General features: G+C 53.3%; 2 protein-coding genes across 4 annotated transcripts; one reads left to right on the forward strand and one right to left on the reverse strand.

Moving 5' to 3' along the window:
- On the forward strand, positions 1–21,765 carry DDHD2 (DDHD domain containing 2). Of its 3 annotated transcripts, XM_040970300.1 has the most exons (18): positions 4–47; positions 948–1,175; positions 2,313–2,500; positions 3,725–3,814; positions 4,186–4,306; positions 5,704–5,793; positions 9,303–9,438; positions 13,266–13,474; positions 13,726–13,793; positions 14,560–14,682; positions 16,061–16,150; positions 17,078–17,200; positions 17,304–17,459; positions 17,844–17,946; positions 18,040–18,210; positions 18,782–18,950; positions 20,464–20,578; positions 20,965–21,765. In XM_040970300.1, exons 2-17 carry the CDS (start codon positions 956–958, stop codon positions 20,543–20,545), a joined length of 2,139 nt encoding a protein of 712 aa, XP_040826234.1. In that variant the 5' UTR covers positions 4–47; positions 948–955; the 3' UTR covers positions 20,546–20,578; positions 20,965–21,765. The 3 variants fall into 3 exon arrangements, with proteins under 3 accessions (XP_040826235.1, XP_040826234.1, XP_040826236.1); XM_040970301.1 differs by lacking the exon at positions 17,078–17,200 and having other exon boundaries at positions 1–47; XM_040970302.1 differs by lacking the exons at positions 4–47; positions 2,313–2,500 and having other exon boundaries at positions 1,009–1,175.
- PLPP5 (phospholipid phosphatase 5) lies at positions 19,285–27,785 on the reverse strand. The gene is made up of 8 exons (XM_040970303.1): positions 27,724–27,785; positions 27,352–27,460; positions 27,183–27,273; positions 26,998–27,061; positions 26,767–26,891; positions 26,160–26,330; positions 25,007–25,196; positions 19,285–22,096 (listed from the first exon to the last, which is right to left on the reverse strand). Exons 1-7 carry the CDS (start codon positions 27,783–27,785, stop codon positions 25,033–25,035), a joined length of 786 nt encoding a protein of 261 aa, XP_040826237.1. The 3' UTR covers positions 19,285–22,096; positions 25,007–25,032.
- Positions 27,786–27,817: the final 32 nt, after the last annotated feature.

Here is a 27,817-nt window from a genome sequence, read left to right on the forward strand (position 1 = left end):
CCTCGGCCGCGGGGCCAGCAGCGTGCCAGCGGCGGCGGGGCGGCCAGGTGCGGGGGCTCCGCGCGCGGGGCTGGACGAGGCCGGCCGCGGGTCTGGGGTCGGGGGCCGGACGAGGCGGCCGCGGGTCTGGGGTCGGGGGCCGGCGCGTCGCGGGGTGGGGATGCCTTTCGGGGCGGCCCGGGTGGCTGCAAGCAGGAGGGACGCTGGGGCCGAACCCCGCGGGGCGCGCGCCAGCTGTGTGCGGAGAGCCCGGTGCGTGCGCCTCGCGGGGGCAGGGGCGGCCGGAGCGCGCTGCCCCGGGGGACGTGCACGGTGGGACGTGGTCGCCCAGGCTTTTGAGGTCACTTGGTGACTTTTGGCCCCCGGCCTTGGCCGGGTGAGTGGGTGTGCGCGTGCGCAGGGCGGCTACAGCGTGTACCACATCCCGGAGGCAGCAGGCTTGGGGCTCCGTGGCAATGACGGGGTGTCGCGTCTTACCCACGGTGGCTTGGCAGTAGCTTCGTGTGGGTGGTGTGGTGTGCTGGCCGACCGGGAGCCCTGCTGGTAGCAGTCAGCTGATGGAGCTAACGTCTTGGCCACCCCGGGTTTAGATTGGAAATTGGGGTAAATGTCTCAGTTCCAACCCGGCCTGGTATTTCTGCTCTGACGCCGGGCTTGTTTTGTAACTGGCTGAACGGAACCATGCGATTTTCTCGTTAGGGTACATTTTGTTTAAGCTCTGCCTGCCCCCTTCTCTGTCAGATCCAACTGTGTGATTTTTATTATAAATTAGGGAGCCCCTCCCCCCACCTTGGGTTTATTTACTGTTTGGCTGAAACTGCTGCATACGCGCTGTGTGCGCGTGCGTGTGTGTTTGTGCGTGTGTGTGTGTGTGTGTGTGTGAGAGAGAGAGAGAGAGAGAGAGAGAGGAGCATTGTCAGATAGCAGAACGGTTTATCTTGCTTCAGGGAGCGACATGTCAGCAGTGGATTCCCCGCAGGAGCAGGCGTCTCAGTCCGACCCTTCCCCATCACCAAACTCATGTAGCTCCTTCGAGCTGCTCGACATGGACGCCGGCGGCCTTTACGAGCCCGTCTGCCCACACTGGTTCTACTGCAAGATTGTGGATGCCAAAGAGACATGGATTCCTTTCAACTCGGACGATTCCCAGCAGCTCGAAGAGGCGTACTGCTCTGGTAAGGTGAAAAGGATGGCTCAAGCTATAGTAGACACTTTTTTTTTAAAAAAAAGATTTATTTATTTATTGCAAAGTCAGATATACAGAGAGGAGGAGAGACAGAGAGGAAGATCTTTCGTCCGATGATTCACTCCCCAAGTGAGCGCAACAGCCGATGCTATGCCGATCCGAAGCCAGGATCCAGGAATTTCTTCCGGGTCTCCCACACAGGTGCACGGTCCCAAAGCTTTGAGCCATCCTCGACTGCTTTCCCAGGCCACAGGCAGGGAGCTGGATGGGAAATGGAGCCGCCGGGATTAGAACCGGCGCCCATATGGGATCTCGGTGCGTTCAAGGCAAGGACTGTATCCGCTAGGCCACACCGCCGGGCCCTAGACACTTTTCTTTAAAAAAAAAAAAATGTATTTGAAAGAGAGTTCTTCCATCTGGGACCCACAGTGGCCGGGGCTGGCCCAACCTCGAGCCCCACTACCTGACCCGTCCTCTGCTGCCCTCCGGGGCGTTAGCAGGGCGCTGGGTGGGAAGTGGAGCAGCTGGGACTGGAGCAGGGCCTTGTGGGGTGCTGGCGTTGAAGGCCATGGCTTCCCCCCCACTGTGTTAGTGCTTGTAGGGAGGGCAACCGCAAATGCATTGTAGAGTTTTGCAGCCCGGTAGTTCCTTACAGTAATGTAACTGGGGTTTGACATCAGGTCCTCAGTGAAGAGAGTCGTTGTGAACTCTGAATAGTTGGTGCAGTATTTTTGATGTTCTAACCTGTGTGTGTGTGTGTGTGTGTGTGTGTGTGTGTGTGGTCGATGGCCCGTGGCAGGAAAATGAGGCATAAACTTGTTGGCTTTTCTGAAACATTTACTCTCTGGTCCTTTAAGCACCAAGTTCAGAAAGCTGATGTTACGTACAACACTTGTGGTTTTCATCTTTTAGAGAGGAACTACTCTGTTTCCTCAAAAAAAAAAAAATACCCACCTGGGTAGTTTTGTTTTGTTTTGTTTTCCATATCACTAAAATCTCCAGCGGTTTTGCTCTGTAGTTGGTAGGAAAGATGGCAGTTAAACTCCGTTTCTTGTGGCCCACGGCATTGTTTCGCGTGTGCCACGGAGGTGGGAAACGCATGGTCTCATGTGCCCTTGGCCGCCAGGGAAGGACTGCGGGGGCATCGTGCCCACCGACGGGGGCCGCTACGACGTGCACCTGGGCGAGAGGACGCGCTACGCCGTGTACTGGGATGAGCCGGCATCGGAGGTGAGGCGCTGCACCTGGTTCTACAAGGGCGACAAGGACAGCAAGTACGTCCCCTACTCGGAGAGCTTCAGCCAGGAGCTAGAGGTATCCCCAACGCACCCCCTCTTCTCACACCCTCCTCTCCTCTCACAGCACGAAATCGGCCCGAGGGGGTGGTTCTATCTGCATCACATCAAAGAGTTCCCCCCCCTCCAAAGTCATTTTCAGATTTTAAGAGACAGTGGAAATTGTATTATGCTTTGAAAAAACTGAAGTTGGGCCTAGCGTGATAGCATAGCAGTTAAAGTCCTCGCTGGGATCCCATATGGGAGCCGGTTCTAATCCGAGCAGCTCCACTTCCCTTCCAGCTCCCTGCTTGTGGTCTGGGAAAGCAGTCCAGGATGACCCAAAGCCCTGGGACCCTGCACCCGTGTGGGAGACCTGGCAGAGACTCAGGCTCCTGGCTTCGGATCGGCACAGCTCCAGCCATTGCGGCCACTTGGCGAGTAAACCATCGGATGGAAGATCTTCCTCTCTGTCTTTCCTCCTCTCTGTATATCTGACTTTCCAATAAAAATAAATAAATCTTTTTTTTTTAAACGTAAGTTATTTATTTGAAAGAGTGACAGAAAGGAAGATGTTGCATCAGCCAATATGTTGTCCAAATGGCCAGACAGCCAGATCTGGGCCAGGCCCAAGCCTGAAGCCAGAACTGTGCTGGTCTCCCTTCTGGGTGGCGGGCTCCACGCACTGGGCCGCCGTCTGCCCTCTGGGCGGTGGGCTCCACGCACTGGTCCGCCGTGTCCCCCCTGGTGCATCAGTGGGGAGCTCTGGAGCAGCTGTACTCACCAGCACTCAAACACGGGGTAGCTGCCTGCACTTACCCTGCGCTGTCGCCATGCTTGTCCCTTTGAATGTGAATCAAGACTTTTTCTTTTAATGAGCAAATTATTGTTAATATCTAGACTGTGAGCCCCAGTCTAATGATCTGACTGCTAAAAAAAAAAAAGTCTCTGGTCTTTTTAAAAATTTTATTTTTCTTATTGCAAAAATTAGAATGTGTTTTGAGTTAAAGTAGATTATTTTATTGAGAGAAATACATAGAAATGTGAATGCTAATTAGTTTAGATGATAGAATTTACAAGTGATTTTTTTTTCATTGTCCTGTGCTGTTTACCTTTTGTAATTTGAAAAGATTTTAAAGTAAATGTGATAGATTGATTGGAGCAGGTGATCTTTTGGAAAGTTGCTAATTTTACCAGTGTTCTTAGGAATAAATGCAGTGTTGAGTGGAATTGTTGGCAGTCTAATGAAGTGCGCTTCTGGCAGGAGACGTACATGCTCGCTGTCACGCTGGACGAGTGGAAGAAGAAGCTGGAGTCTCCCAACAGAGAAATCATCATATTACACAATCCCAAGGTGAGGGGCCCCGGGGCTGGGCTGGCTGGGCCGTCCCGGCGGCCTCTGCGGGGCTCAGCTTGCCGGCAGGAGCCCTCAGCTTCCCGGCTCGGCCCGCCTGCTGCTGCATCCGAGTGTGCATCAAGACTGCATCTGTAGAAAAGCAGCAGCGTGCTCCGTCCACGCAGGTCCCAGGGCGCGCGGGTCGGGGAGGGCAGTGTTGACACGTCCGCTGTCCTGAGTGGTCAGGGCTTGCGTCTCACACTGTGGAAGCTGCTTGGGAAAACTCCCGTGGAGGAGACTGCTTTGCAAGACACGCTGCTGCTCTTCACGGTGTGTGGAGAGGCACCTGCAGGGCGCGATGGCTCCAGCTTCGGTCTCCTGTGTTTTAGCTCATGGTCCATTACCAGCCGGTGGCGGGCTCTGATGAATGGGGCGCGACGCCCACGGAGCAGGGGCGACCAAGGACAGTGAAGAGAGGGGTGGAGAACATCTCAGTAGACATTCATTGTGGTAATGTTAACCATTTATATTTTCTTTCTTGATATGCTTGTTTCTTTCTTAAATGGTGGCCTTTTGTGTGGATTTTGTTCACCTGAGGTCTTAAAAAATCATCTTTAACTATGTGGGTTTATTCTGAGTTAAGGTTAGAATTGCTTCACGTACTAAGAGTGTGGAAATCTCTTTGAAATGTGCTAAGTATGTGGTAGGATGGGAAAGGTTTGGCATTGCTAATCGGAAGGAACAAAGTACAGGCGGTTTGATTTAGTCCAAATTCTAACCAATGTGGCTGCACCTGCGTGGCGAGACATCGCTTCCTGGTTGTTCTCCTGCCCTCGGAGTTTCGGAAAGAACTGTGCGGCTGATCCCCTGCTGTGTAGCTTAGGTCGCTTGTGATTGCATTTACAATATATTTAACTGGATTACAACATTCCTTTTACAGAGAAGATGACTATTGGAAAGTCTTAGATTCACTCTAAAGATTTATTTGTATTGGAAAGGCAGATCAGATTTATGGAGGGAAAGAGAAACAGAGAAAGATCTTCCACCTACTCGTACACTCCCAAGTGGCCTCAATGGCTGGAACTAAGCCAGTCTGAACCCAGGAGGCCTGGAGCCTCGAGCCTCTTCTGGGTCTCCCAAATGGAGGCAGGGTCCCAAGACTCTTGGCCATCCTCTACCGCTTTTCCGGGCCACAAGCAGGGGGCCGGATGGGAAGTGGAGCAGGCTGGATATGAACTGGTACCTACATACAATCCTAGTGCTTTCAAGGTGAGGATTTAGCCATTGAGCCATCGTGCCCGGCCCAACGGACTGTAATTTTAAAAGATGATTACATTTCAAAGGCTGGAGTGATGGCTCAGTGGCTGAATACTCTGCCTGCAGGTGCCTATATGGGTGCCCATTTGTGTCCTAGCTGCTCCAGTTCCCATCCAGCTCCCTGCCTAGGACCTGGGAGAGCAGTGACCACAGCCTTGGGACCCTGTACTCACGGGGGAGGGTTGGAAGAAGCTTCTGTCTTTTCATTATGTAAAGAAACACTCATAGAAGAGTGTGGTCATATTTTCAAATGCTAAAGAGGTCAAGTGTGTGCACCATATTTTGAGCTGGTTTGGAAAAATGTGGTAGCAGAGGACAATAGAGAAAATGTGGCTGTTGAAGAACAGTATCTGTAAAAGGCACGTGGGAGCTTCTGCAGTTTCCTTCTAGTTTTCTGTGCATTTTCAATTACTCCCAGATTTGTTTTTCCACAGGTTTAATTCTGTGGAATAAAGCCGAGTCAGTACAGGACTCCAGTGTTGTTTGTAGTTTTCTGTTTCTTTGTAACTCCTCCTTGTTGAAAGTCTGCTCCTTGTGTCTGGTCTCGGGACAAGTGAGTAAGTCTGTGTCATAATTTTTCTCTGTGACAGGGGAGCCTTCACAAATCGACCACTTGGTTTTTGTGGTGCACGGAATTGGGCCAGCCTGTGATCTCCGCTTCCGAAGCATCGTGCAGTGCGGTAGGTTGGCAAAGCATGTCAGATAACAGGAGGCAGATGTTTGTGCTCCTGTGGGCTTAGATAAAACCGGGGCCGTTGGTCTGCTGTCTTAGCTGCGTCATCACATTTAAAGAGTTAGGACAGGTGGCAGGCAGTAAAGCTTCCCTGCTTAGACTAGTTCAGTACATTCTTAAGTAATAATTCTTTTCTTAGATTTTTTTTAATTGATTTTATTTATTGGACATGGAGATGAACAGAAACTGAGCTCCCGTCTGCTGGTTCACTCCTTGGATGCCTGTGGTAGCCAGGGCTGGGGCAGGCTTCCCTCGGGCACCTGGAACTCCGTGGGGGCCTGCCGTGTGGGCAGCAGCAACTCAGCTTCTTGAGCATTGTGTGCTGCGTCTGGAGTGTGTGTTGTCAGGAAGCTGCAGTGGGAAGCTGGGCCTCAGCCGGCCGTGCTGATGGTGCAGGGGCAGCAGCAGCAGCAGCTATGGTTTAACCCTGTGCCGGATGTCTGAGGGGCTGGTGTGTCCTGAGTGAACAGTCCCTATAATAGTAGTCGTATTTTTAAAGATTTGTTTATATGTATTTTTTATTTTAGATGATGTTAACATAGCTGATCAGAATGAGATGGATCAAGGGTTAGGGAAAATGGGTGTGATCATAGTTTCCAAATGCTCGGTCCTTCCTGTTTCAGGAGACGGTAGGATGGGGATAAGGGGAGAAGCCATACCTAGCTCCCAGCAACCCCAGTGTCCAGGGATAGAGAACGGCCACCCCATATCAACTCAGGGTCCCAATGTGGCACACACTCCGAGGGTTCTGCCCAGCTGGCTTCGATAGTCCTGAAATGTTGTCACTCTGACTGATCCAAGGATGAGGGAATGCTTTCAGTGTCCGTTGGCTGACATCGTCGACCCCAGAGTCTCCATTCGCCCAGATATTTGCTGTCCTCATTTGGCTGGGGTAGTTGTCCCGTTTGTTCTGTCCTCTGGATGGTACGGATGTGCCCTGCAGGGCCCAGTGTGCTGCCATATCCTCCATGTGGATCTGGGCCAGTGTCCACGACTCTTTCTTTTTCACTGACGAGGACAATTTTTTTATATGAAAATTGGAATTAGAGAGAGAGAGAGAGAGAGAATGATCTTTCATCTACTGCTTCATTCCCCTAAATGGCTGCCATGGTTGGGGTGGGCCAGCGTGAAGCTAGGAGCCAAAGTTTCCTGTGGGTCTCCCCCACGGGCGCAGGAGCTCAAGGGCCATCCTCAGTGCTTCCCCGTCCATTAGCGGGGAGTTGGATCGGAAGTGGAGCAACCAGACACAAACGAGCACCCATGTGGGATGCTGGTGCTACAGAGGCTGTGCCAGCATGCTGGCCCTTCTAGAATTTATGAAGTGGTTGTCTTATTTCTAACCATTTCAAATTCAGAGACTGTCATAAAGATGAGGGAGTTAAATTGGATAGCAGAAGTTTGATTACACCGTATTACACCTCTTGATGTTATAATTAAAGTTTTAAGTCATAGGTATAAGTTGATTTATAAAGTTCAAGTCTTCAGGGCTGGCTGCTCTGGCGTAGTGGGTAAAGTCACTGTGATGGTGGCAGCCCTTATGGGCGCTGGTTCAAGTCCTGGCTGCTCCACTTCCTATCTGGTTGTCTGCTACTGTGCTTGGAGAAGCAGTGGAAGATGTCCCAAGTGCTTGGGTCCCTGCACCCACATGGGAGACCCGGGAGAAGCGTCTGGCTCCTGGCTTTGACCTGACTTAGTCCTCATCGTTGCAGCCATTTGAGGGGAGAACCGGCAAAAGGAGGACCTCTCTTTCCCTCTCTTTGTAATTTTGCTTAACGAATAAATACAAATAAATATTAAAGAATGAAATTAGAGTTATCTCTAACTTGATCGTATTGAAAGTCATATTTGCTTGATTTAGGGAGTCTTATTCTATTGGATCATAGTTTTAAGTTCAAATTACATTTTGGAAGCTTAAGATTAGTGTGATATGAATTTCAAACAGTGGTATACTTTTTTTATTTCTGAAAATAATTTATTTGCGCGCCCGGCACTGTTGCCTAGTGGCTAAAGTCCTTACCTTGCCCCTGCCTGGATCCCATAAAGATGTCAGTTTGTGTCCTGGTTGTTCCACTTCCCATCCAGCTCCCTGCTTTTGTAGCCTGGGAAAGCAGTCGAGGACGGCCCAAAGCCTTGGGACCCTGGACTTGTACAGGAGACCTGGAAGAAGCTCCTGGTTCCTGGCTTTAGATCGACGCAGCTCTGTCCCTTGTGGTCACTTGAGCAAACCAGCAGATTGAAGATCTTTTTCTCTGTATATCTGACTTTCCAATAAAAAATAAGTAAATATTTTAAAAAATTAATTTATTTGAAAGGCAGAGTTACAGAGAGAAGGAAGGACCATGAGAGAGATCTTTCATCCACTGGTTCACTCCCTGGATGGCCGCGACTGCTGGCCAGGGAAGCCAGAGGCCGGAGCTGCGGCTGGGTCTCCGACAGGGCAGCAGGCCCACTTTCTTGGGCCATCTTCTGCCTTTCCAAGCTCATTAGCTGTGAGCTCTATTGAAAGCAGAGCAGTTGAGACATGAATTGTGCCCCTATGTGATGTTGACATCAGAGACGGCAGCTTAACCCACTGTAGCACAGTGCTGACCCCTTTTTCCTTAATGTGTTGGCTGGCGCAGTCATGGTAGGAACCAGGCTGCAAGGTGAATTCACGTGGGGTTATAGTTCTGTTTTTTTTTTTTTTTTTATGGTACTGTTTTATATTTGATGGAGACAGTTGCTATGACAGTTTTGACGTTAAGATGTTATTTTTTCTTCTGATGAAATGTTTTGTGTAGAAAAGCAAGTTGAATGTATCACTCCCCAAACAGCTGCACAGCTGGAACTGTGCCAATCCGAAGCCAGGAGCCAGGAACTTCCTCTGGGTCTCCCATGAGGGCACAGGGTCCCAAGGCCTTGGCCTTCCTCCACTACTTTCCCAGGCTATAGGCAAGGAGCTGGATGGGAAGCGGAGCAGCTGGGATATGAACTGGTGCCCACATGGGATCCTGGTACGTACAAGGCAAGGACTTTCGCCAGTAGGCTGCAATCCTGGGCCTATACGTATTTTTTTTTTAAAGATTTATTCTATGTATTTTGAAACAATGACTTCCCAGTTGATTGCTGACAGCCGAGGCTGGGCGGGCCAGGAGCTCCATCCCGACTCCCGGTGTCAGGAACAGGGCCCTGTGCGCCTGGGACTGCAGCTGGTGCCCTGCTGCGGTGTGCCAGTGCCACAGGCAGCAGCTCAGCCCTCCGTGCGCAGCAGCAGCCCCGCAGGTGTGTGGTAAAGGGTCGTCTGCGCCCCAGTGCTCTCACAATTTCTTTTTCCTGAGTAGGGATTTGCTGTTTAACTCAAGTCAGTGTGTGTTCTAAGTGAATATGGTCAGAGTATAATAATGACATGATTTGTTATATTTTAATTATGGGGATTCATTGCTTCATTTTGATGCTTAAATCAGTTTTCTCTTCCAGTTAATGATTTTCGAAGTGTTTCCTTGAACTTGCTACAGACACATTTTAAGAAAGCCCAGGAAAACCAGCAGATTGGGAGAGTGGAATTTCTGCCGGTCAACTGGCACAGCCCTTTACATTCCACTGGTGTGGATGTGTGAGTTGCACTTTACACCTTTGAACTGTTACGTGTGATTGTAATTTTGTTTTTAATTTAATTGAAGGCAAGAGTGACAGAGGGTGATCCTCTGCTGTGCCTCACTCCTCCAGAGGCGGTAGCAGTGAGGTCCTGGCGGGGCCGAAGGGGCAGACCGCTAGAATCAGCAGCGGAGCTGGGACTCGAACCCCAGGCATTCCGAGGAGATGCTCAGGTGTCCCAAGCTGCAGCTGAACTGCCAGATGCCTGCCCAGTAAGATCAGTATGTACATGGCCGTTTCTGCTTCATGTGATTGTGAATTTACCATTTGAGAGGGCAGGCGTTTGCCCCACTGCGTCCTGGGTCGGAGTGCGTGAGTTTGGGTCCAGCTCTTCCCCATTCCAGCATCCTGCTGGTGAGCGCTGCAGGAAGCAGGGCGTGCTGCTCACATGGGTCCGTCCTGTGCTGTGCAGAAGCCCTGCGTTGAACGCTCAGCCTCCTGCTTCCGCTGGGCCTCCCCTGCTGCTTCTCAAACATCGAATAAGCAAAATTGGAAATGTAGAAACTACGACTTAGAGCTGTGTTAAGTGCTGAGTCTCTTGTCTTTCCCAGCGTTGCGGGGAGCCCAGAGGTGCAGGTAAGCTTCTGGCAGTGTTTCTGTGGCGTTGGCATTCACTGCAGCTTCCTGATTCCTGTAGCCTGCAGGTCAGACGGTGGCTCAGATGCCAGAAGTATAAAATACCGTGGGGTTTTCTTTTATGATTGCATTTACATATTTGTTCAAAGTTTAAAAAGGACGAAATCTCTGGAAATTGAATCATTAGCATTTTTAACTTGAAGTGTAATTGGTACAATGACTGAGTGATGACTTTTATAAGTTTCAAGCTGTGTAATTCGTAAATTTTACAATGATGAGAGCAGGTTGATTTTTTTTTTTAAAGATTTATTTTTTTTTATTATGTTTTTATTGGAAAGGCGGATATACAGAGAGGAAGATCTTCCGTCCGATGATTCATTCCCCAAGTGAGCGCAACGGCCTGATGCCACGCGGGTGCAGGGTCCCAAAGCTTTGGGCCATCCTCAACTGCCCTCCCGGGCCACAGGCAGGGAGCTGGAAGGGAAGCGGGGCTGCCGGGATAGAACCGACACCCATATGGGATCCCGGGCGTGCAAGGCGAGGACCTTAACCACTTGCGCCACCGCGCCAGGCCCGAGCAGGTTGATTTTTATGGAGCATGTTTACCTATGAGCTTTCTAGAAAAGAGTGTATCTTTTTCCCTTTGCAAAAAAGGTGCCGTTGACTTGATTTAACTGAAAGGTGGATTCAGAGACGGGCGGATCTGCCATCTACTAACTTACTCGCAGAACAGCCGGGGTGGGCCTGGCCAAAGCCAGGAGCTGGCAGTTCCTCCCAGGCCTCCCACGTTGGTAGCTGAGGGCACCAGGTGGCAAGAAGCAGTGGAGGATGGCCCAGGGCCTTGGGCCCCTGCATCCACCTGGGGGACCCAGAGGACGCTCCTGACTCCTGGCTTGGGATTAGCTCAGCTCTGGCCGTTACGGCTGTCTTGGAGAGTGAACCAGAGGATGGAAGATTCTCTCTCTCTCTCTGCCTGTCCTCTCTTTCTGTGTACCTCTGATTTTCAAATAAAATAAGTAAATCTAAAACAAATAAATAAGTAAGTAAATAAATTTTTAAAACAGCAGATCATGTTGGGTTTTTTTTTCTAGAATTCCCAGGTTTTGTCATCACAGGTCAGGTGACAAAGGGATCAGCTCCCTTTCTCCAGGCAACATCTGTCCTCTGCTGCTTTCCCAGGCGCAGTAGGAGGGCTGGGGCACAGACTGGTACCCCCATGGTTGCCGTTGCTGTAGGCAGATAAGATTAGCTTGCTGGGACTCTGCACTGGGCCTTGCTTTATCTTTTCTTTAAACCTTTCCATTAGAATTTCGGACATGTTAGATTGTACCTGTTGGATGATGGTGACTCCTGTTTGATTGCCCAGCCCCTTGCAATGGCCAGTTTCTACCACATGTGTCTCTTTGTGCCTTTACCTATTGCACACCCCATGCTATTTTGGATCAGATATTAGACATGATTTAATCTATAAATGTTCTGGTTTGTGTATTTTGAAGTATTTTAAAGGACTTAGTTTTTTTTAAGAGTCATTTATTTATATGAAAGGTGGGATGACAAGGTGAGAGGACAGAGAGAAAGAAACCTTCCATCTGCTTGTTCACTGCTCACACAGCTTCAAGAGCCAGCCCTGGGCCTGGCGGAAGGCGGGAGCCGCCAGCTCTTCCTGGTCTCCCGCTTGGGTGGCAGCGCCATGCCCTGAGCCGCCCTCGGCTGTCTGCCCAGGTGCATTGGCAGGGAGCCGGATGGGAAGTTGAATAGCCTGGACTTGAACAGATACGGGGTGTTGGTGTTGCAAGTGGTGGCTAGACGTGCCTAGTGGTGGCCTAAGCCTTTGTACTTGAGGGTTACAGTGATAACCCTGCTACTTCTCCCGGGGACGACAAACAAGGCCGTGCTTGGCCTAACAGCTGAGAGGGAGGGTCTGCACTGAGTCCTTGCTCCTCTTTGTTTCCTGGTAGTATCAACTATCCCGATTTGTGTTTTAATAAATTATTTGTGTATACATACATGCAAATATACACTTGATAAAATTTGTTTGAAGAATTTAGAGGAGACACACACACACACACACAGTGCTGGTTCACTCCCCGGGGTCAGGAGCATTTCATCCAGGTTTCCCATGTGCGTGCAGAGGCCCGAGCACTTGGGTCATCTTCTCTGATTTCCCAGGCACCTGGGACTCAGTGTACGTGTGGGACGCCAGCACCACAGCCTGAGGATTGACACACCGCACCACAGTGCCAGTTCCCCAGCACACAGTAGACAGGGACCAACTCAAGTCCATCACGGCTTTCATCTGAGGCTCCCAATCACCGATCTGTCACTATGCATTATTTTCTTGAAGTTTTAACAAATTGATGAAATGAGTTGTCTTGTAGGGTTTGTTAACATTCTTAATTTTGCTAATCATATACCTTTGACTTCATTAAATATGTTATTTGGGGCTGGCTTGATGAGTCCATTGGCTAATCCTCTGCCTGCAAGTGCCAGCATCCTGTATGGGCACCTGTTTGTGTCCTGGCTGTTGTGCTTCCTATCCAGCTCTTTTTTTTTTTTTTTTTAAGGTTTATTTATTTATTGGAAAGTCAGATATACAGAGAGGAAGAGAGACAGAGAGGAAGATCTTCCATCTGTTGATTCACTCCGCAAGTGACTGCAACAGCTAGAGCTGTGCAGATCCGAAGCCAGGATCCAGGGACTTGCTCCGGGTCTCCCACACAGGTGCTGGGTCCCAAAGTTTTGGGCCGTCCTTGACTGCTTTCCCAGGCCACAAGCAGGGAGCTGGATGGGAAGCAGGTTGGCCGGGATTAGAATCGGCACCCATATGGGATCCCGGCGCGTTCAAGGCAAAGACTTTAGCCGCTAGGCCATGCTGCCAGGCCCTATATAGCTCTTTCTTAATGGCCTGGGAGAGCAGCAGAGCCTGGCCCAAAGCCTTGCGACACTGCACCTTCTTGCTTCAGGTTGGCTCAGCTTTAGTCATCCTGGCCATTTGAAGAGTGAACCAGCAGATGGTTTTTCTCTCTAATTTTGCCTTTCCAATAAAAATAAGGAAATCTTAAAAAGACAAGATTGTGAACATGGTTTTTATCCTCTGATTTTCCCCAGAGCGACGGTGTGCACTGATGCAGTGGCTGGCTCAGCCTGTGGGCGAGGCTGGGAGAGCTGCCAGGGGCCTTGCTTGCTGACCTGTTGCCTCTTCGCCCTCAGGGATCTGCAGCGGATAACCCTGCCCAGCATCAACCGGCTGCGGCACTTCACCAACGACACGATCCTGGACGTTTTCTTCTACAACAGCCCCACCTACTGCCAGACGATCGTGGACACCGTGGCCTCGGAAATGAACCGCATCTACACACTTTTTCTGCAGAGGAACCCTGATTTCAAAGGGGGTGTATCCATTGCTGGTCATAGTTTAGGTAACAAATGAATTCTCTGAGACCAGAGAAGACTGTGGCATCTTAAGGACACAGTGTCTCTTAGCAGTAGCAGGTTCAGAGGTCTGTGGAGACTCGGGGAGGGGCTGGGAGGACGGTGGTGACCTGTGAACCCGGTTTTCCTGCTGTGTGTAGATATGCTTGATTAGATGATCAGCTTATTTTTGTATAAAAGATGGCCATTTAGTGCTGATGCTCAGAAATTATCCCTCTTTCTTCTATTTTACTTGTAGGTTCGCTTATATTGTTTGATATCCTAACAAATCAGAAAGATTCTGTGGGGGATATTGACAGTGACAAGGTAATTTAGATATTTAGATAGGTGTGTTTGTAGTGCTCCTTAGCAAGGATTTTGAGATTTTAGACTTTTGGTTTACGCTGAGTTTAGTCCCATCTCGTGAGGTTCAGTGTGCACGTGTGTTAGTTTCCGTCAAGTGCTGGTGGACTGCCTGGCTTGGTTGGCAGAAGCAGGGTAGATTAATAGGCCCCCACAGCCAGCCGCATATTCCGAAGCGACCGTGGATGTCTCACCTCACAGAATCCCTGAGCTCACCGGGGTTGATATGTAAGAAAAATGAAGCAGTTGGAACGCGTTGACGTGCTTTATAGAGATTCCCGGTGGGAGACGCGGGAGGAAGTTCCGGGGTGTCGAGGCAGACAGCCTTCCTGCGGGCACAGGCTGTGCAGTGTCGGCGTGCGGCTGAGCATCCTCTGTTGTACTGTGTCTCTGCTGGCTGGCCTGCTGCTCCTGTTGCGCCAGGAGTCCTTCCAGGGCAGGGGAGGTGCCACAGGCGGTTGATGTCCTGGGCACTGCTGCCCTGGTAAGAGCTGAGTGGCCGGCTGGTGGGCACGTGGGCCCCGTCAGTCTACTTACTCTTCAAAACGCAGCCTCACTGAGGCCAGAAACACTGGGAGTGCAAGCTTGATTTATATTCTGTGTGAATTGCTGTTATATTGAGTTATACCACACAGGACATTGACGGTACGCTTTTGAGGAAATTACAGCATAGTCCTGAGAGAAATGTGGTTAACAGTAAAGATGCAAGTTTTGTGATTTTATTTTTTAGGATGTGCTAAATGTTACCATGGATCAAGGAGATGCGCCAACACTGGAGGAGGACTTGAAGAAACTTCACCTTTCTGAATGGTTTCCTGTCTTTGAGAAGGAGAAAGTAGATAAGGAAGCTCTGGTAAAAACACAAGTCTTAAAGTGCTGTGCCAAGCCTCGTGTGCCCCGCTGGGTACTGTCAGCCTGCTTGCTGAGGGCTCTGCAGTCCCACTCTGGCACCGTCATGAATACCCATGAGCATGTCCGCTTGTTGCTTTGATGTCACTGGTGTTGACCTGGTGGACCTGGGAGGGCCACGCTGGCCCGTGCAGCACGGCTCCGATGGCGTCAGCGACCACGGGCGCTTACGCATCTCCGTTTGTGTTACACGTGGGAGAGCTCTGCTTTTGCTGGTTGCTCGTGGTTGCTGTCCCATTTTTGCTTGCTCCTTTTTCGGATTTGTGATACACTGATTCATTTATCACATGTTTAGCAAATGCTTAGATGAGGAGGAACCAGTACCATGCCCTGGAATGAGTGGTTCCGGGGACAGATGTGGTCCCGGGGACAGATGTGGTCCTGGGCCTCGTGCCACCTTCACGACACATGAAGTGTCACAGCCGTCGTTCCAGCTGCAGTATGACTGGTACAGAGAGAGGGCGAGCCCTGTCAGAGGCGAAGGCAGTTCCCTGAGTCACACTGCTGCAGGCGTGGCTGGTGTCTGTGGGTGCTTTGTGCTCTGCCCTGCTGTAAGCTCTCCTAGGACCATGGTGGCCCAGCGAGCATGCCAGTCAAAGCTTATCTCTGTCCTGATGTCATTGGAACCCAACATTGTTCCCTTTCTCTTTTTAAAAGATATATTTATTTGAGGGGCAGATTTTCCATCCTGATTTACCTCCACAAGGCTCCCAGAAGCCAGGGCAGGGCCAGCTGGCAGCCAGGAGTTCCATGCGGGTCTCCTGTAGGGTGGCAGGAATCCGGCATGTGGGCGAGTATCCGCTATCCCCGGGGGCCTTGAGCGAGAAGCTGGGGCTTGAAGCAGAGCTCCAGTGTGGACTGTGCCCAGGTGGCGTCTAAGCACTCTAGGTCACAACACCTGGCACTCCTTTTTAAAACAATGAATTAAACTTGTTTGAAATGTAGAGTCAAGAGGACTCCCATGTCGTTTCCTTCCCCGAATGCCCTCAGCGGCGGGATTGGGTGCGCAGTGTCCGAGTGTCTCCCATGGGTGGAGGGCCCCAGCTGCCCGAGCCTCACCCGCTGCTTCCAGGGCTCGCGACAGCAGGGGGCTGGACCACAGGTGTCCAGCAGGCATCGCCATGGCTCTGCGCCCCCACCCCTGCTTCTGATGGTGCTGTTCTCTCGGTGACTGTCCTGGTGGCACTCCTGTTACTGCTTTCTGAATTCTTTGTTGAAGCCACAACAATATAAAGCAAAGAACAGCATGCTTCAGGTCTTCTCGGCGGCAGAATGTTGGATTGTATTTTACCTAAAAATGATACTTGGTTTGCTGTGCCCAGGCTTTGTGTACAGAGAAAGATCTTCAGGAAATGGGAATTCCTTTAGGACCAAGGAAGAAGATACTGAACTATTTCAGGAGCGACTCGGCGGTATGTGCTGGCACGTGTTGGTCCTCAGCAGGCAGGGCGCCGCCTCGTGCTGGACGCATGTCTGCTCCGGGGCTGCTGAGCAGGGCGGACGCATCTTGGGCTCATGTGGTAGAAATGAACTACACTTACTTTACCCACATTCTTTAAACCCTTCTTAGCTTTAGTGCTCCCCCAGATTCCTCCTACCAGTCTCCTCCTTTTTTAAACAGTAGTTAGTTATTTAGAACAGAACTCATATCATGTACCTTAAAATTCACCCTTTTAAAAATATACAGCTGGATGGTTTTTACAGTCATAGTTTTGTAACCATTGCATTGCCACTGTCAGATTCTCGAACTTTCCCGTCACCCACAAGAGGGTCCCCAGATCAGCTTGTGGTCAGGTCACATCCCCAGCCTGTGACGCACTCCCTGCTCACAGCCTCTGTGGAGCCGGCGGCTTCGCACGTTTCCTCTCAGTGTGCAGCAGTGTGCCCAGGGGGCAGCGGCTTCTCAGGATGGGCACAGTGTCCTTAAGGCCTGCCTGATGGGGCAGGGCTCTGATGCTCCCACTGTGCTCACAGTGCCCTTGCCAGCTTCCCAGCATATCTCAGATCTTTCTGGAGGGCTGGGCTGCTCAGTTACAAGCACACAGCACTCACAGGACCCTCGCCTCCCCCGCACGTCTTCCCAGACTGCCCTGTGAGCTTGGTTTCTCATGAAGGGCTCTCTGGTTTCCACTGCTGGTACAATTTGCGTCATTTTAGCGAGTGTGGGGATGCCAGTAGTTTAACTTATTCTTACTAGCTTTATCTTGTTTGGAGGTGCACTTAGAATAATTGACAACTGTAACAAAACTTTTCTAAGCATTCTTTTAAACTTGTAGTGAGCTGCAATCTTTGGCTTGTTTTACTGCGCACTGACTTCACTCAGCTCTCTCATTCTCCAGGGTGTCAGCAGGTCTCCTGCGCTGTCGGCAGCCTGCGGGCCAAGCAGCCCCGCAGAGGCGGCGTCCTGCAGTGCCACTGCTGCCCACAGAGCCCGCGACTGCCCCGACGTCAGCATTGGGCAGGTACCCGCACATCCTCGGGGCAGGGAGCTTTACTGCTGTCCTTGGCATGGCAGCAAGAGATGGGTCTTAGCAGTGAGAGACGCTTTTACTTCCTCCTCTGCAGGTGTCGGTAAAATACCCCCGCCTCATCTATAAGCCAGAAATATTCTTTGCCTTCGGATCTCCTATTGGCATGTTTCTTACTGTCAGAGGACTGAAGAGAATTGATCCCAACTACAAGTTCCCAACATGTAAAGGTTTCTTCAATATCTACCACCCTGTAAGCACCGTGTGTTTGCTCTGGTGGAGCACGCTCTGCTCGCCGTGTGGATGGGCTGTTCTGTAATAGTGTTGATCTGGAAGGAAAGGGACAGAAAACCTTTTTCCTTTTTTAATACTTATGTACTTATTTGAAAGAGTTACAGAGAGGGGGGCAGCAGGTCACATGGGTGTAGGGGCCCACCCACTGGGGCCGTCTGCTGCTGCTTTCCCATGTGTGTTAACAGGGAGTTGGATTGGAAGTGGAGCAGCCAGGGTTGGAACAGGCGCCTGTCTGCGCCCCAGCACTGGCCCCCAGCGGAGCATTTTAAAATAAGCAAAGGTGATCATGACGTTTCAGGATCTTTCTTCATGGTTAATTGTAGCCATTATTCTTCCTGTGTAGTTTGATCCTGTGGCGTATAGGATTGAACCAATGGTGGTCCCAGGAGTGGAATTTGAACCAATGCTGATCCCACACCACAAGGGCAGGAAGCGGATGCACTTGGGTAAGCTGGGCTGGGGACAGCGGAGCAGGCCCATGTGCTGTGCCAGCCAGGGCACTCTGGGCCCCGCTCACCAGGCTTGCTGGTGTCTTTCAGAGCTGAGGGAGGGCTTGAGCAGGATGAGCATGGACCTTAAGAACAACCTGCTGGGCTCCCTGCGGATGGCCTGGAAGTCTTTCACCAGAGCGCCCTACCCGGCCCTCCAGGCCTCAGAAAGCGCAGAAGAGGTGGAGGCGGAGGCCGAGGCCAGTGTGGAGAAGCCCTGCGGTCAGTGACGCTGAGCACCGCATTACCTGCTGGGGGCGCTGGTGTGCCTTGCTCTCTCTCCTGGGCCCATTTCTTTCCCTTTTTTGTGTGGGACATAGAGGCCTGCAGCTGCCCTGACCTTTTCTGTGGTCTGCCAGCCGCATGTTCCGGAGAGCCATTGTTTGCAGAACAGTGTCCAGGGAAGCAGAGTCTGGCAACTGGGCCGTGAGGCCCTGCCAGCGAGCACCTGCGCTCCCAAGTGCCTTGCTTCTCCCGGAGGCCTGTCCGTCTGTGTAGGGCCGCTGTCTTTCCTGCTGAGGACCAGCGGGGCCATCTTGGTTATTGTTGCAGTCTTTTGCTTTAGTTATCTATCTCTGGTTGCGTTTAGTTTGTAAAGCCAAGGCCAGTAATGTAGCTATCAGAGGTGCAGGTACTGAGAAGGGCCAACAGGCATGGCACAGTGTAAGGCACTCCAGGGGCGGGGCAGGAAGCTGACTGAGAGAGGTGGGTGCCTCCAGCCTCAGGGAAGAGGCTCGGGGCTGCCCTGGGCGCTGGGAGCTCCTGGGTTCTTACCCTGCCCCTTGCTGCACAGATGCAGGTGCAGAGGACAGCTCGGCAGCGGCGGCGGCAAAAGCAGCAGCCCCGCCCGTCAACGTGGGCATGCTCAATGGGGGCCAGCGCATTGACTACGTGCTGCAGGAGAAGCCCATCGAGAGCTTCAACGAGTACCTGTTTGCTCTGCAGAGTCACCTGTGCTACTGGTGAGTGTCTTGTCGCCTGCGTGAGATAGATGGAGTGAGAGGAGGCCAGTGCATTTAGAGGACTGCAGTACAGCATAATCGAGTGATTATTCACATACATCTGGGGTAAGCACATTGTTGAGGCTGCAGTTGAGGGGAGCACGGGCTAGTGACCATTACTAGTTCAGGTAAGAACTTAGGTTTTCCGGTTCATGGCGCTGAGTGTGTCTGCTTGGCCCTCTGGGCTGCATGTGAGCACACGGGAACAAACACACCGCTAGTGCAAAGACTCAAGAAATCCATTTGACAGCACTTAACATTAGCTAGAGCAGAACTGGCTGTTCAATATAAATAATTAATGGATTAGAACAGATTAATGTTTATTGAAAGTTCATGTATAACAACATAATTACTGAGATTTGAAAAGGAAGATGGTGCAAAGATATATATTTAAAAATTGCAAGTTTTAAGCTGCTGGACTTTTCTCTGAAATCCCAGTAAAGGGATAATGGCGGGCGCCGTGTCTGTGAAGGCGGGAGGTGCCAGGCCAGCAAGCCCACGCAGCACAGCTGGGCCTGGCAGCTACAGCGAGTTCAGTTAGGATGTTCACATGGTGCGAAGAACAAAGACAGCGAATGAAAAGTTAATTGTCTCTTTTGTTCCTTCCCAAACATGTGTTTTCTAAAACTTGTTCCGGAAGTCTGTTTATGCTTACGTGTGTGCGTATGTGAGTGAGGGAGCGTATTACTATCCTTGAAAAAGCAGTGATCCTCTGGCGCTGTGGAGGCTCCGGGGCTTGGCCTCCTCTCAGCTGTGTGCTGACCGACAGCGCTCGGCTCGGGCACTCTGGGCTCTGGCCTGCTCCTCGCATGCCCATTCCTGCCATCGTCTCCCCGAGCACCGTGAGGGGGAGAAGGCTCGGAGTGGGCGCGGCCCCTGGGAGAGTACACACACTGCCCATGGTAGCAGACACGGCCAGACAGGAAAGACACCTGTGTCCACACCTGTCAGGAACGTGGTAAGGTCGGCTGCTTTTCTCCACTTTGAAGCTTCCTCGTGTCCTTTCATAATCTTGCCATCCCTCTTTCTCCTCACACCTTCCTGTCACTGGAGGGGAGTTTGCATATAACTTTTGTTGGTAGTCATACAATATCTACTTTTTTTGGTGCGGCTTTTTTGAACGCAGTGACTTCGGGATTCGCCCATGTCATGTATGTCGTCCACTTGTGCCTTCTCATTGCTGAGTGAGGACGCACCAGCACGTGTTCACCGTTGGGCGTCTGGGAGTCCCCAGCTTTGGGAATGTCTGCGAGAGCCTTGTGTGTGTGGCAGTAGTCTTTATTCTCCCAGTTAAGTTCCCAGCTGTGGATGGGTGCATGTCACATGGACGACAAATGACAGCACGCATCCCCGCTGAGAGCTGAGCGGTCTGGTCACAGCCGTGTCGGGAAGCTGGGATGGGCAGTAGATGTGCTGACAAGGACGGACTCGGGCAGGTGGCAGCTCTGCAGTCTGTGCTCTTCTCTCCCTCCAGGGAGTCTGAAGACACGGTGTTGCTTGTCCTCAAGGAGATCTACCTGACCCAGGGCGTCTGCCTTGACCAGCCCTTTCAGTGAATTCACCCGCCTGGCACCGTGGCACTGCTTCCGGTAAGTGGCTCATGTTCGTGTGCACGCAGTCCCCCTGGGTGACCGTGCTGGGAGGCCCCGTGGCGTTCCCAGGCTCCTTGTGGATGCGCTGTTCTCTTGCCGTCTCTGGGATCCAGGCATCACTTATCCGAAGTTCCTGGGCCATGTGCGGTGGCTCCCTTGCAGTGCCAGGATTCTCTCATGCCACCTGCCAACTTTTAGGACTTCAGCTCAGAGTCAGGTTCATACAGCTGAAGAGTTACCATGGCAACAATTAAGGATTTTAATTCCAAGCAGCCTCTCCTGAGATTTCTGTTCTTCAGTCGTGGGGATGAGACCCTGGGGAGCGTGTGTGACCTTGGCGTTCCCTGTGACTGCCTGCTGCCCTCTCTCCCTCTCTCCCCTAGACAGCCGCGAGGGATCCTTTCCCGGAAGCCCACTGTTTGTGGCTGCAGCCTCCCTCCTCAGCTGCTTGCTTTCCTGCATGCTGTCTGCCGCCTGCCCCTGGGGTCTCTGGATGTGAGTAACAGCGCAGAGGGATGACCCGCTACCTTTTCCTGTGGCCGCAGAGAACTCGCCATCCTCTGCTTGGTGTTGGGCGCACTGCATCTTCCGAGACGCTGTAGCCACCCTGCATTACTTAGGACTTGAGGTGCTGGGAAGTCTGCTCTGAGTCTAACTTGTTTAAGGCTGGGTAGAAGTTTTCCTAGGAAATTATGTTTAGAGAAATGTTGAAGTTTTAAAGCAGGTTCCTGAGCTTTCGGAGGCATTGTGGGGCACCGAGAGCTGTCGCTCTGAGTGGCTCTGGGAGGGACAAGTGGGTGCATCATTAGCCCGCGTCGCTGTCCTGTGGGTGCTGTGTGAGGACTAGACTGGAGCCTCCTGGCAGCATGTGCTCGCTCACAGCTCATCCCAGGAGCTGCCACAGAGCATTGGGCCTTGTGCTTCCAGCTGGGGGGCCGAAGCGGGCAGGTCTGTGCCTGTGGTAGGACATTAGCTGTGTGTACCTGTCCCTGGATCCTGGTTCCAGTTGGGAGGCTGCAGGTAGGCTGTGCATTGAGTATCCGATGATAGCTTTTCGTCTTATGTTGAGGATGGGATTGTGAAAGCCAACAGTGCCGAAGTTACCCAGTCTTTTCAAGCTGTTCTGCTTGTAAACAGAATCTCTGAGCGGTGCCTCTGTGAGGAAACAGAATTGGAGCTCTCTGCCACTTGTACTTGGTGAAGCTGGTATTGTGTGTCCTTTTTGAAAACATTTTGTCAGCATCCTTGCCCTCCATACCTGCCCCCTGAGAATGTCAAAGGCTCTGGGAACAGACAGCGTTGGCTGAGCAGGGGGCTCTGGAAGGAAAAGCCCCAGCGTCAGGGAGCTTTGGCCTGGGGGTGCCGGGGCTGCAGACTGCAGTGGCTGCCTTGCCGCCTTCAGCTGGGGTGCTCCGTGCAGTTCTCAGGCCCCCATGGCCCCGTCCAGGTGGCGGTAGGCAAGCTGCATTTGGTTTCTGTAACCGTGTCATCATCTCCAAAGCACTGAGGCGGGCCCTGCGCAGTGGTGGGGAAGGAAAGGGAAGGTTACTGCACGCCATGCTGGGCTTCCGGCGGTAAACGTGGGCGCAGGCTCCGTGTGCGGGCCCTGCAGCTCTGCCCAGGGGCCAAGGAAGGGGTGGTGACTGGGTACAGCAGAGCTGGTACTAATCAAGCATAAACCAAAGGCTGAGCAACAGAGTCCCGAAGCAGAGGGAGCACACCCCCAGAGTGCGAGGGAGCCAGTGTGGGTCCAAGGAAGGGTGGCCCTCCTGGTACGGGCAGCTTGCATGGCACGGGGCAGCCGTGGGCCTGAGCCGTCACCGGAGCCGGGCACTCTCGGCACAGCTTCATGCATTTCATGTGCAACCTCCTGCAACCTGGTGACCAAGCCTGTTCTTGAACCTGGGGCGGCGTGGTGTCGTCTGTTCCCAGCTGCAGTTAGCACAGCTTGCTCCAACGAAGAAGATTGTTTGCATGGGAAGATTAATAGTACTGATTAGCTTTCTAATATTTTGCACTTTTGAAAAGTTTGGTTTTTTACATGATTATATTTAAAACTTTAGTAAACACTAAAGGAAAATCACCCTGACCAGTTCGCCTCGTTTTTCGTGGCTTCAGCTGACAAACCTGCACAGGCGCCACGTCGTCCTGCTCTGTGTCTGACTAAAGTCAGTGTAAGTGCAGCCGGGGCCTAAAGCTGGTCCTCACGTCCCTTTCCCTGCCGCAGGCGCAGGCCTTGCCTGCTGCTTCAGTCCCAGTTGGGACTTTGTGTTAGAAACACCCGAGTGTTCACCCTTTCACTTGAATGCCAGACTCGCTGAAGGGAAAGATGAAAGCATGAACCAGGGAGAGCCTGTCATGCAGCACCCTACTGGCAGTGTGATCACAGTACAGAGGGTTCGCCTCCGATTAGCGCCTCGGCTGAGCTGGCGCCGCTGCTTCCGATCCGGCTTCCTGCTCACCTGCATTCCCGTGGGGAGCAGCTGGTGATGGCCTGAGAACTGGGGAGGTCTGCCTTAGGCTCCTGGCTGTGGCCTGGCCCTGCCCTAGCTGCTACAGGCATCTGAGGAACAAACCAGTTCATAAGAGATCCCTGCTTACCATTCAAAGTGAAAGAACATTCTTGTGGCATCGGGGCTGCTGGTATCCCCGAATTGCACCTTTTCTCACACTATCAAGAAAAGCCAGACACAGGCGTGCTGGTATGATGCTCCTGTGTTAGCCAGCTGGCAGGACGCCTGTGGACACACCGTCCTGAACAGAGGGCAGTGCGTGAGTGCAGTCAGGGCCCAATGCAGGCGAGGCCGGCCCTGGCAGGTGGGCAGGCAGAGGCCACACTGGCCGTTTCCCTTTGCTGCTGTCGTCAACCACAGTGTCTGCACTGGGGCAAAACCAGTCAGCTGTGCTGGGACACGCTGTGCACACTGGTAGGAGAAGAGCCACCAGTGGGCCCTGCCCCAGCCAGGGCGTAGTGCTGGGGTTGTCTGCTCAGAAAGTAAACAGGACTGTATGAAATTTAGTTGCCCAGGCCGTGCATTTTAAGGGTTTGAACTCTGGGAAATAGAAACTAGGTTTTTAAAAGCTTTCTATATTTTATTTCTTTGAAAGGCAGAGACAGACCCTTCGACCTTCCTGTTCCCTCCCCAAATGCCCCCAAATGCTAGGGCTGGGCCAGCCTGAAGCCAGGGCACCCAGAACTTAATTCAGGTCTCCAGGTGGGACCTGGGTTTCCAGCTCAGGCACTCCAACATCACACTCTCTGGAAATGGTGTGTAGGTGTCTCAAGCTGCATCTTAACTGCTTCGTCAAATGCCTGCCCGGGTAATTAGGTTTAATAATTAACCCCAGTACTCAGTACTGGGTTACTCAATACTCAGTACACAGTACTGGCTCAGTACTGTGGTAAAGTAGACAAAGGCTCTGTCTGAAGTGCTGGCATCCCATACAAGCACTGGTTTGAGTCCTGGCTGCTACACTTCATATACAGTTCTCTGCTTGTGGCCTGGGAAGGCAGTTGAGGTCGGCCCAAAGCCTTGGGACCCTGCATCCACATGGGAGACCCAGAAGAAGTTCCTGGCTCCTGACCAGCTCGGCTCTAGCCATTGGGAAGTGAACCATTGGATGGAAGATCTCCCTGTCTCCCCTTCTCAGTAAATCTGCTGTTTGAATAAAAATAAATAAATTAAAAATAATAATAATTGGGCTCAGTGTGGTAGCCTAGTAACTTAAGTCCTTACCTTCCATGTGCTGGGATCCCATATGGGTGCCGGTTTATACCCCGGCTGCTCCACTTCCCATTCAGCTCCCTGCTTGTGGCCTGGGAAAGCAGTCCAGGACAGCCCAAAGCCTTGGGACCCTGCACCCACGTGGGAGACCCAGAAGAGGCTCCTGGCTCCTGGTTTTGGATCTGCGCAGCTCTGGCTGCTGCAGCCACTTGGGGAGTTAAACAGGAGATGGAAGATCTTCCTCTCTCTGCAATCTGCCTTTCCAATAAAATGTATCTTAAAAACTTCCACTTTGGCATCTAAGATAATGTAGAGCTACATGCAGGCTTCTCTGTGAAGCCTCAGGAGGGGCTCATCAGCTCGGAGCACACCCCGGACGAGGGTGCCTTGGGCGAGTGCTGCATGTCCCTCCTCAGAGCCCCGGCTGCCTGGAGCCCTCAGCCCTACCTCGGGAGGATCCAAATGACCTGGCATTTTCTAATAGAAACTTGAAAACGTTGCTCATCTTCATCTGAAAGGCAGGCTCTGCTCCCGGGATGCCCACAATAGCCCCAAGCTCCATCCAGGTCTTCCAGGCTATTGGCAGGCACCGTGGACACCTGGGTACTGGCAGAGCGAGGATGCGGCCCCAGAGACTCGGCGTTGCCCGTACCGTGTCAGACGGCTGTCGGGTTTGGGACCTCCCGGAAGGGAGACTCACCTGGGCTCCATGGAAGCTGCGCCCTTCTAAACATCAAAGCGGTGAGCATCGCTGGGCTGCCTCAGCTCCACTGGCGGTCCTGCCATGTCCTGGAGCGGCCGGTGGCATTGTGTGTGTGTCAGTGGCGGGTAGTACTGCCGGTAGCAGACATAGGCGAATGTTGTCCCGATCACGGACCCCACGAGGACGTCTGCAGGGAGAGGAAGCAACGGCCCCTCAGTCGGGGGGAGCACGCTGCTGCAGCCCTCGGTCCCCCCGCCCCGACTTGCTAGTACTGAGCAAGCTCCGCCCGGTCCAGATGGCCCCCAGGGCAGGCTCGGTGCCCAGCTGAGGGGCCTGTGGGAGGACTGGGCACTCGAGTGACAGGTTCCTTAAAGCTGCTGTGGAGCCCGTGCCCGCGCTCCGAGGGTCCAGGCGTGCCAGGAGCTCCGGCTCAGTGACCGTGCCCGCGGTGCCCCAGAGCCGCAGGGCAGCCCGCACCAGTTGGCTGCATCCGGGGCTTGTCTGCAGTGTGCTTTACTGCAACAGGCAACTTTATTTACTCTAGCTTTCCTTTCTTGTATTTCTGCTGCCAAATAAAAATCATAGGACAGTGAGCCTGATCTGCAGCAGTAAATGGCCCAGTGGAGTTTGTTTTAGATATTTTCTTACTGATGAGGTTTGAACTTGGACTCAAGTAACTGGACAAGTTAGGACATTTCTTTTAGATAAAGGTGACTGTTCATTGAGTCATCCCTGTGGCTACAAACGCATACATCTGGTACAGAACCCAGACCCTCCCTCTGCATGCATTCATTCAACAAACATTTAGTGTTGGGGTCAAATGCTGAGGGGCTGAAGTGGTGGCTTAGCACTCTATTCCTCTGCCTTGTGGCACTGGGATCCTGTATGTGCACCGGTTCATGTCTGACTGCTCCACTTCCCGTGCAGCTCCCTGCTAATGCACATGGGAAAGCAGTGCAGAATGGCCCAAGTCCTTAGCCCTGCACATGCGTGGGAGACACTGAAGAAGCTCCTGGCTTTGGTTCTGCTCAGCTCCAGCCCACTGGGGGGCATTTGACTGTCTCTCCCTCTCAGTCATCCTGACTTTAAAATAAATCTTAAAACCAAATACCACGCCAGCGGAAGCTGCCCAGGGCATGGGGCTGCTCACCTTGCCAGTGGTGCTTGTAGTCGCAGGTGCGGGACAGGGCGATGGCAGAGGCCAGCAGCAGAGGGGCCAGGAAGGCGCAGAGGCGCCAGGACTGGCCCCAGCCCCGGGCCGTGAAGCAGTGCAGCTTCCCTGCCAGGTAGAAGGCGGCGAAGGCCAGGCCGGCGAAGGCAACTGCAAGCCGTGAGCAGGTCAGCGCCCCGCGCCCCGGGCACTCACCGGCCCTGCTGGGCCCCCAAGTTAGACCTAGTGGGAACGGACTGCAGCACTAGCTACAGGTCTGTTGCAGCCTCCTAAGACTCTTCTGTCTTCCTCACCTCTTTCCCGAGGTGAGGGTCAAGGCTAGGACGCCTCAAAGCCCCAGGGCCTGCAGGAACTGCTCTGTCCAGTATGGCAGGGCCCCGTGGGAGATCAGCCTGTGCTCCTGTGCTCCCCACGCCACCCACCCGCAACCCCTCTGTGCTCTCATCCTCACTGCCTCTTCGAGGCACGGACTCGTCTGAAATCACGGAGGTCTTCCGCCAAGGGGGTCCCCACCCCGACCCTTATGGCTTTCCCAGCCCAAAGCCAACCCGTGGAGGGCGCGGGTGGGGGTCCCGGGGGGTCCTACAGGAGGAGTGGCCGCTCGGGAAGCTCTTGCGGCCCTCGTTCACCACGGCCTGGTCGCCGGTGCACGCCAAGGCCGCGCGGGCCAGCCCGTCGGGGAAGCAGCGGTAGAAGAAGTCCGGGCGCGGCCTGCGAGACACAAGCACACCCCGGCTGCTGGCCACGCGGTGACCCGCCGGACCCCGAGGCCGGCGGGGTGCCGAGCGGGAAGGGCCAGGCACGGCCGCTCACCTACCTCCCCACGATGACTTTGACCGTGTTAGTCACCACACCGTTGAGAGCCAGGGCCAGGCTGACAGCTGCAAAGCGAGGACACAGCTGGAGGGCGGCACGGGCCCACCCGGAGGGGGCCGCGCGGGCCAGGGGGGCGCACGGGCCAGGGGGGCGCGCGGGCCAGGGGGGCGCCAGCTCGGCTCTCACCCAGGCAGGCCTGCCTGCTGTCCGCGCCGTCCGCCTTCCCGAGCAGCCTGGCCAGTAGGACGAGGGACAACGGGGACAGGAAGGCGATGACCTGCGGCGGAAGGCGGCCGGCTGAGACCCCGCGAGCGGCAGCCCCGCCGCGCCCTCCCCGCCGGGGGCGCACACGCACAAACACCAGCCCCGCGGGGAAGTACTCGGCTTCCACGTAGGGGTTCCGGTACAGCCACATCTCCTCGGGCTGGATGCGCCTCTGGAACGGAGGCAGCAGCTCCGTGACCCTGCGGGGGAACAAAGCAGGCGCGGGGCTCGACCTCCCGCCCCGGGGTCCGCCCCGCATGCAGGGCCTCACACCAATGCGGCCAGCAGCAGCCGCCCGCCCACCGCCCACCACGCACCCCGGGGTCCGCCCCACACGCAGGGCCTCAGCCCGTGGGAGCCGCCCGCCACCCGCCGCCCACCCCGCTACCCCGCACGCAGGGCCTCAGCCCGTCCGCCCGCCACCCGCCGCCCACCGCCCGCTGCCCCGCACGCAGGGCCTCACACCAAGGCGGCCAGCAGCAGGACCCGCACGCCCAGCTCGGCCGCAGCCGCCACCTTCCCCATGTCGCGCAGTTAGTTACGTGACAGGCCCCGGG

The sequence above is a fragment of the Ochotona curzoniae genome, unplaced genomic scaffold (genome assembly GCF_017591425.1).
Source record: "Ochotona curzoniae isolate NIBS_2020 unplaced genomic scaffold, NIBS_Ocur_1.0 contig_1976, whole genome shotgun sequence".
Classification (NCBI taxonomy): domain Eukaryota; kingdom Metazoa; phylum Chordata; class Mammalia; order Lagomorpha; family Ochotonidae; genus Ochotona; species Ochotona curzoniae.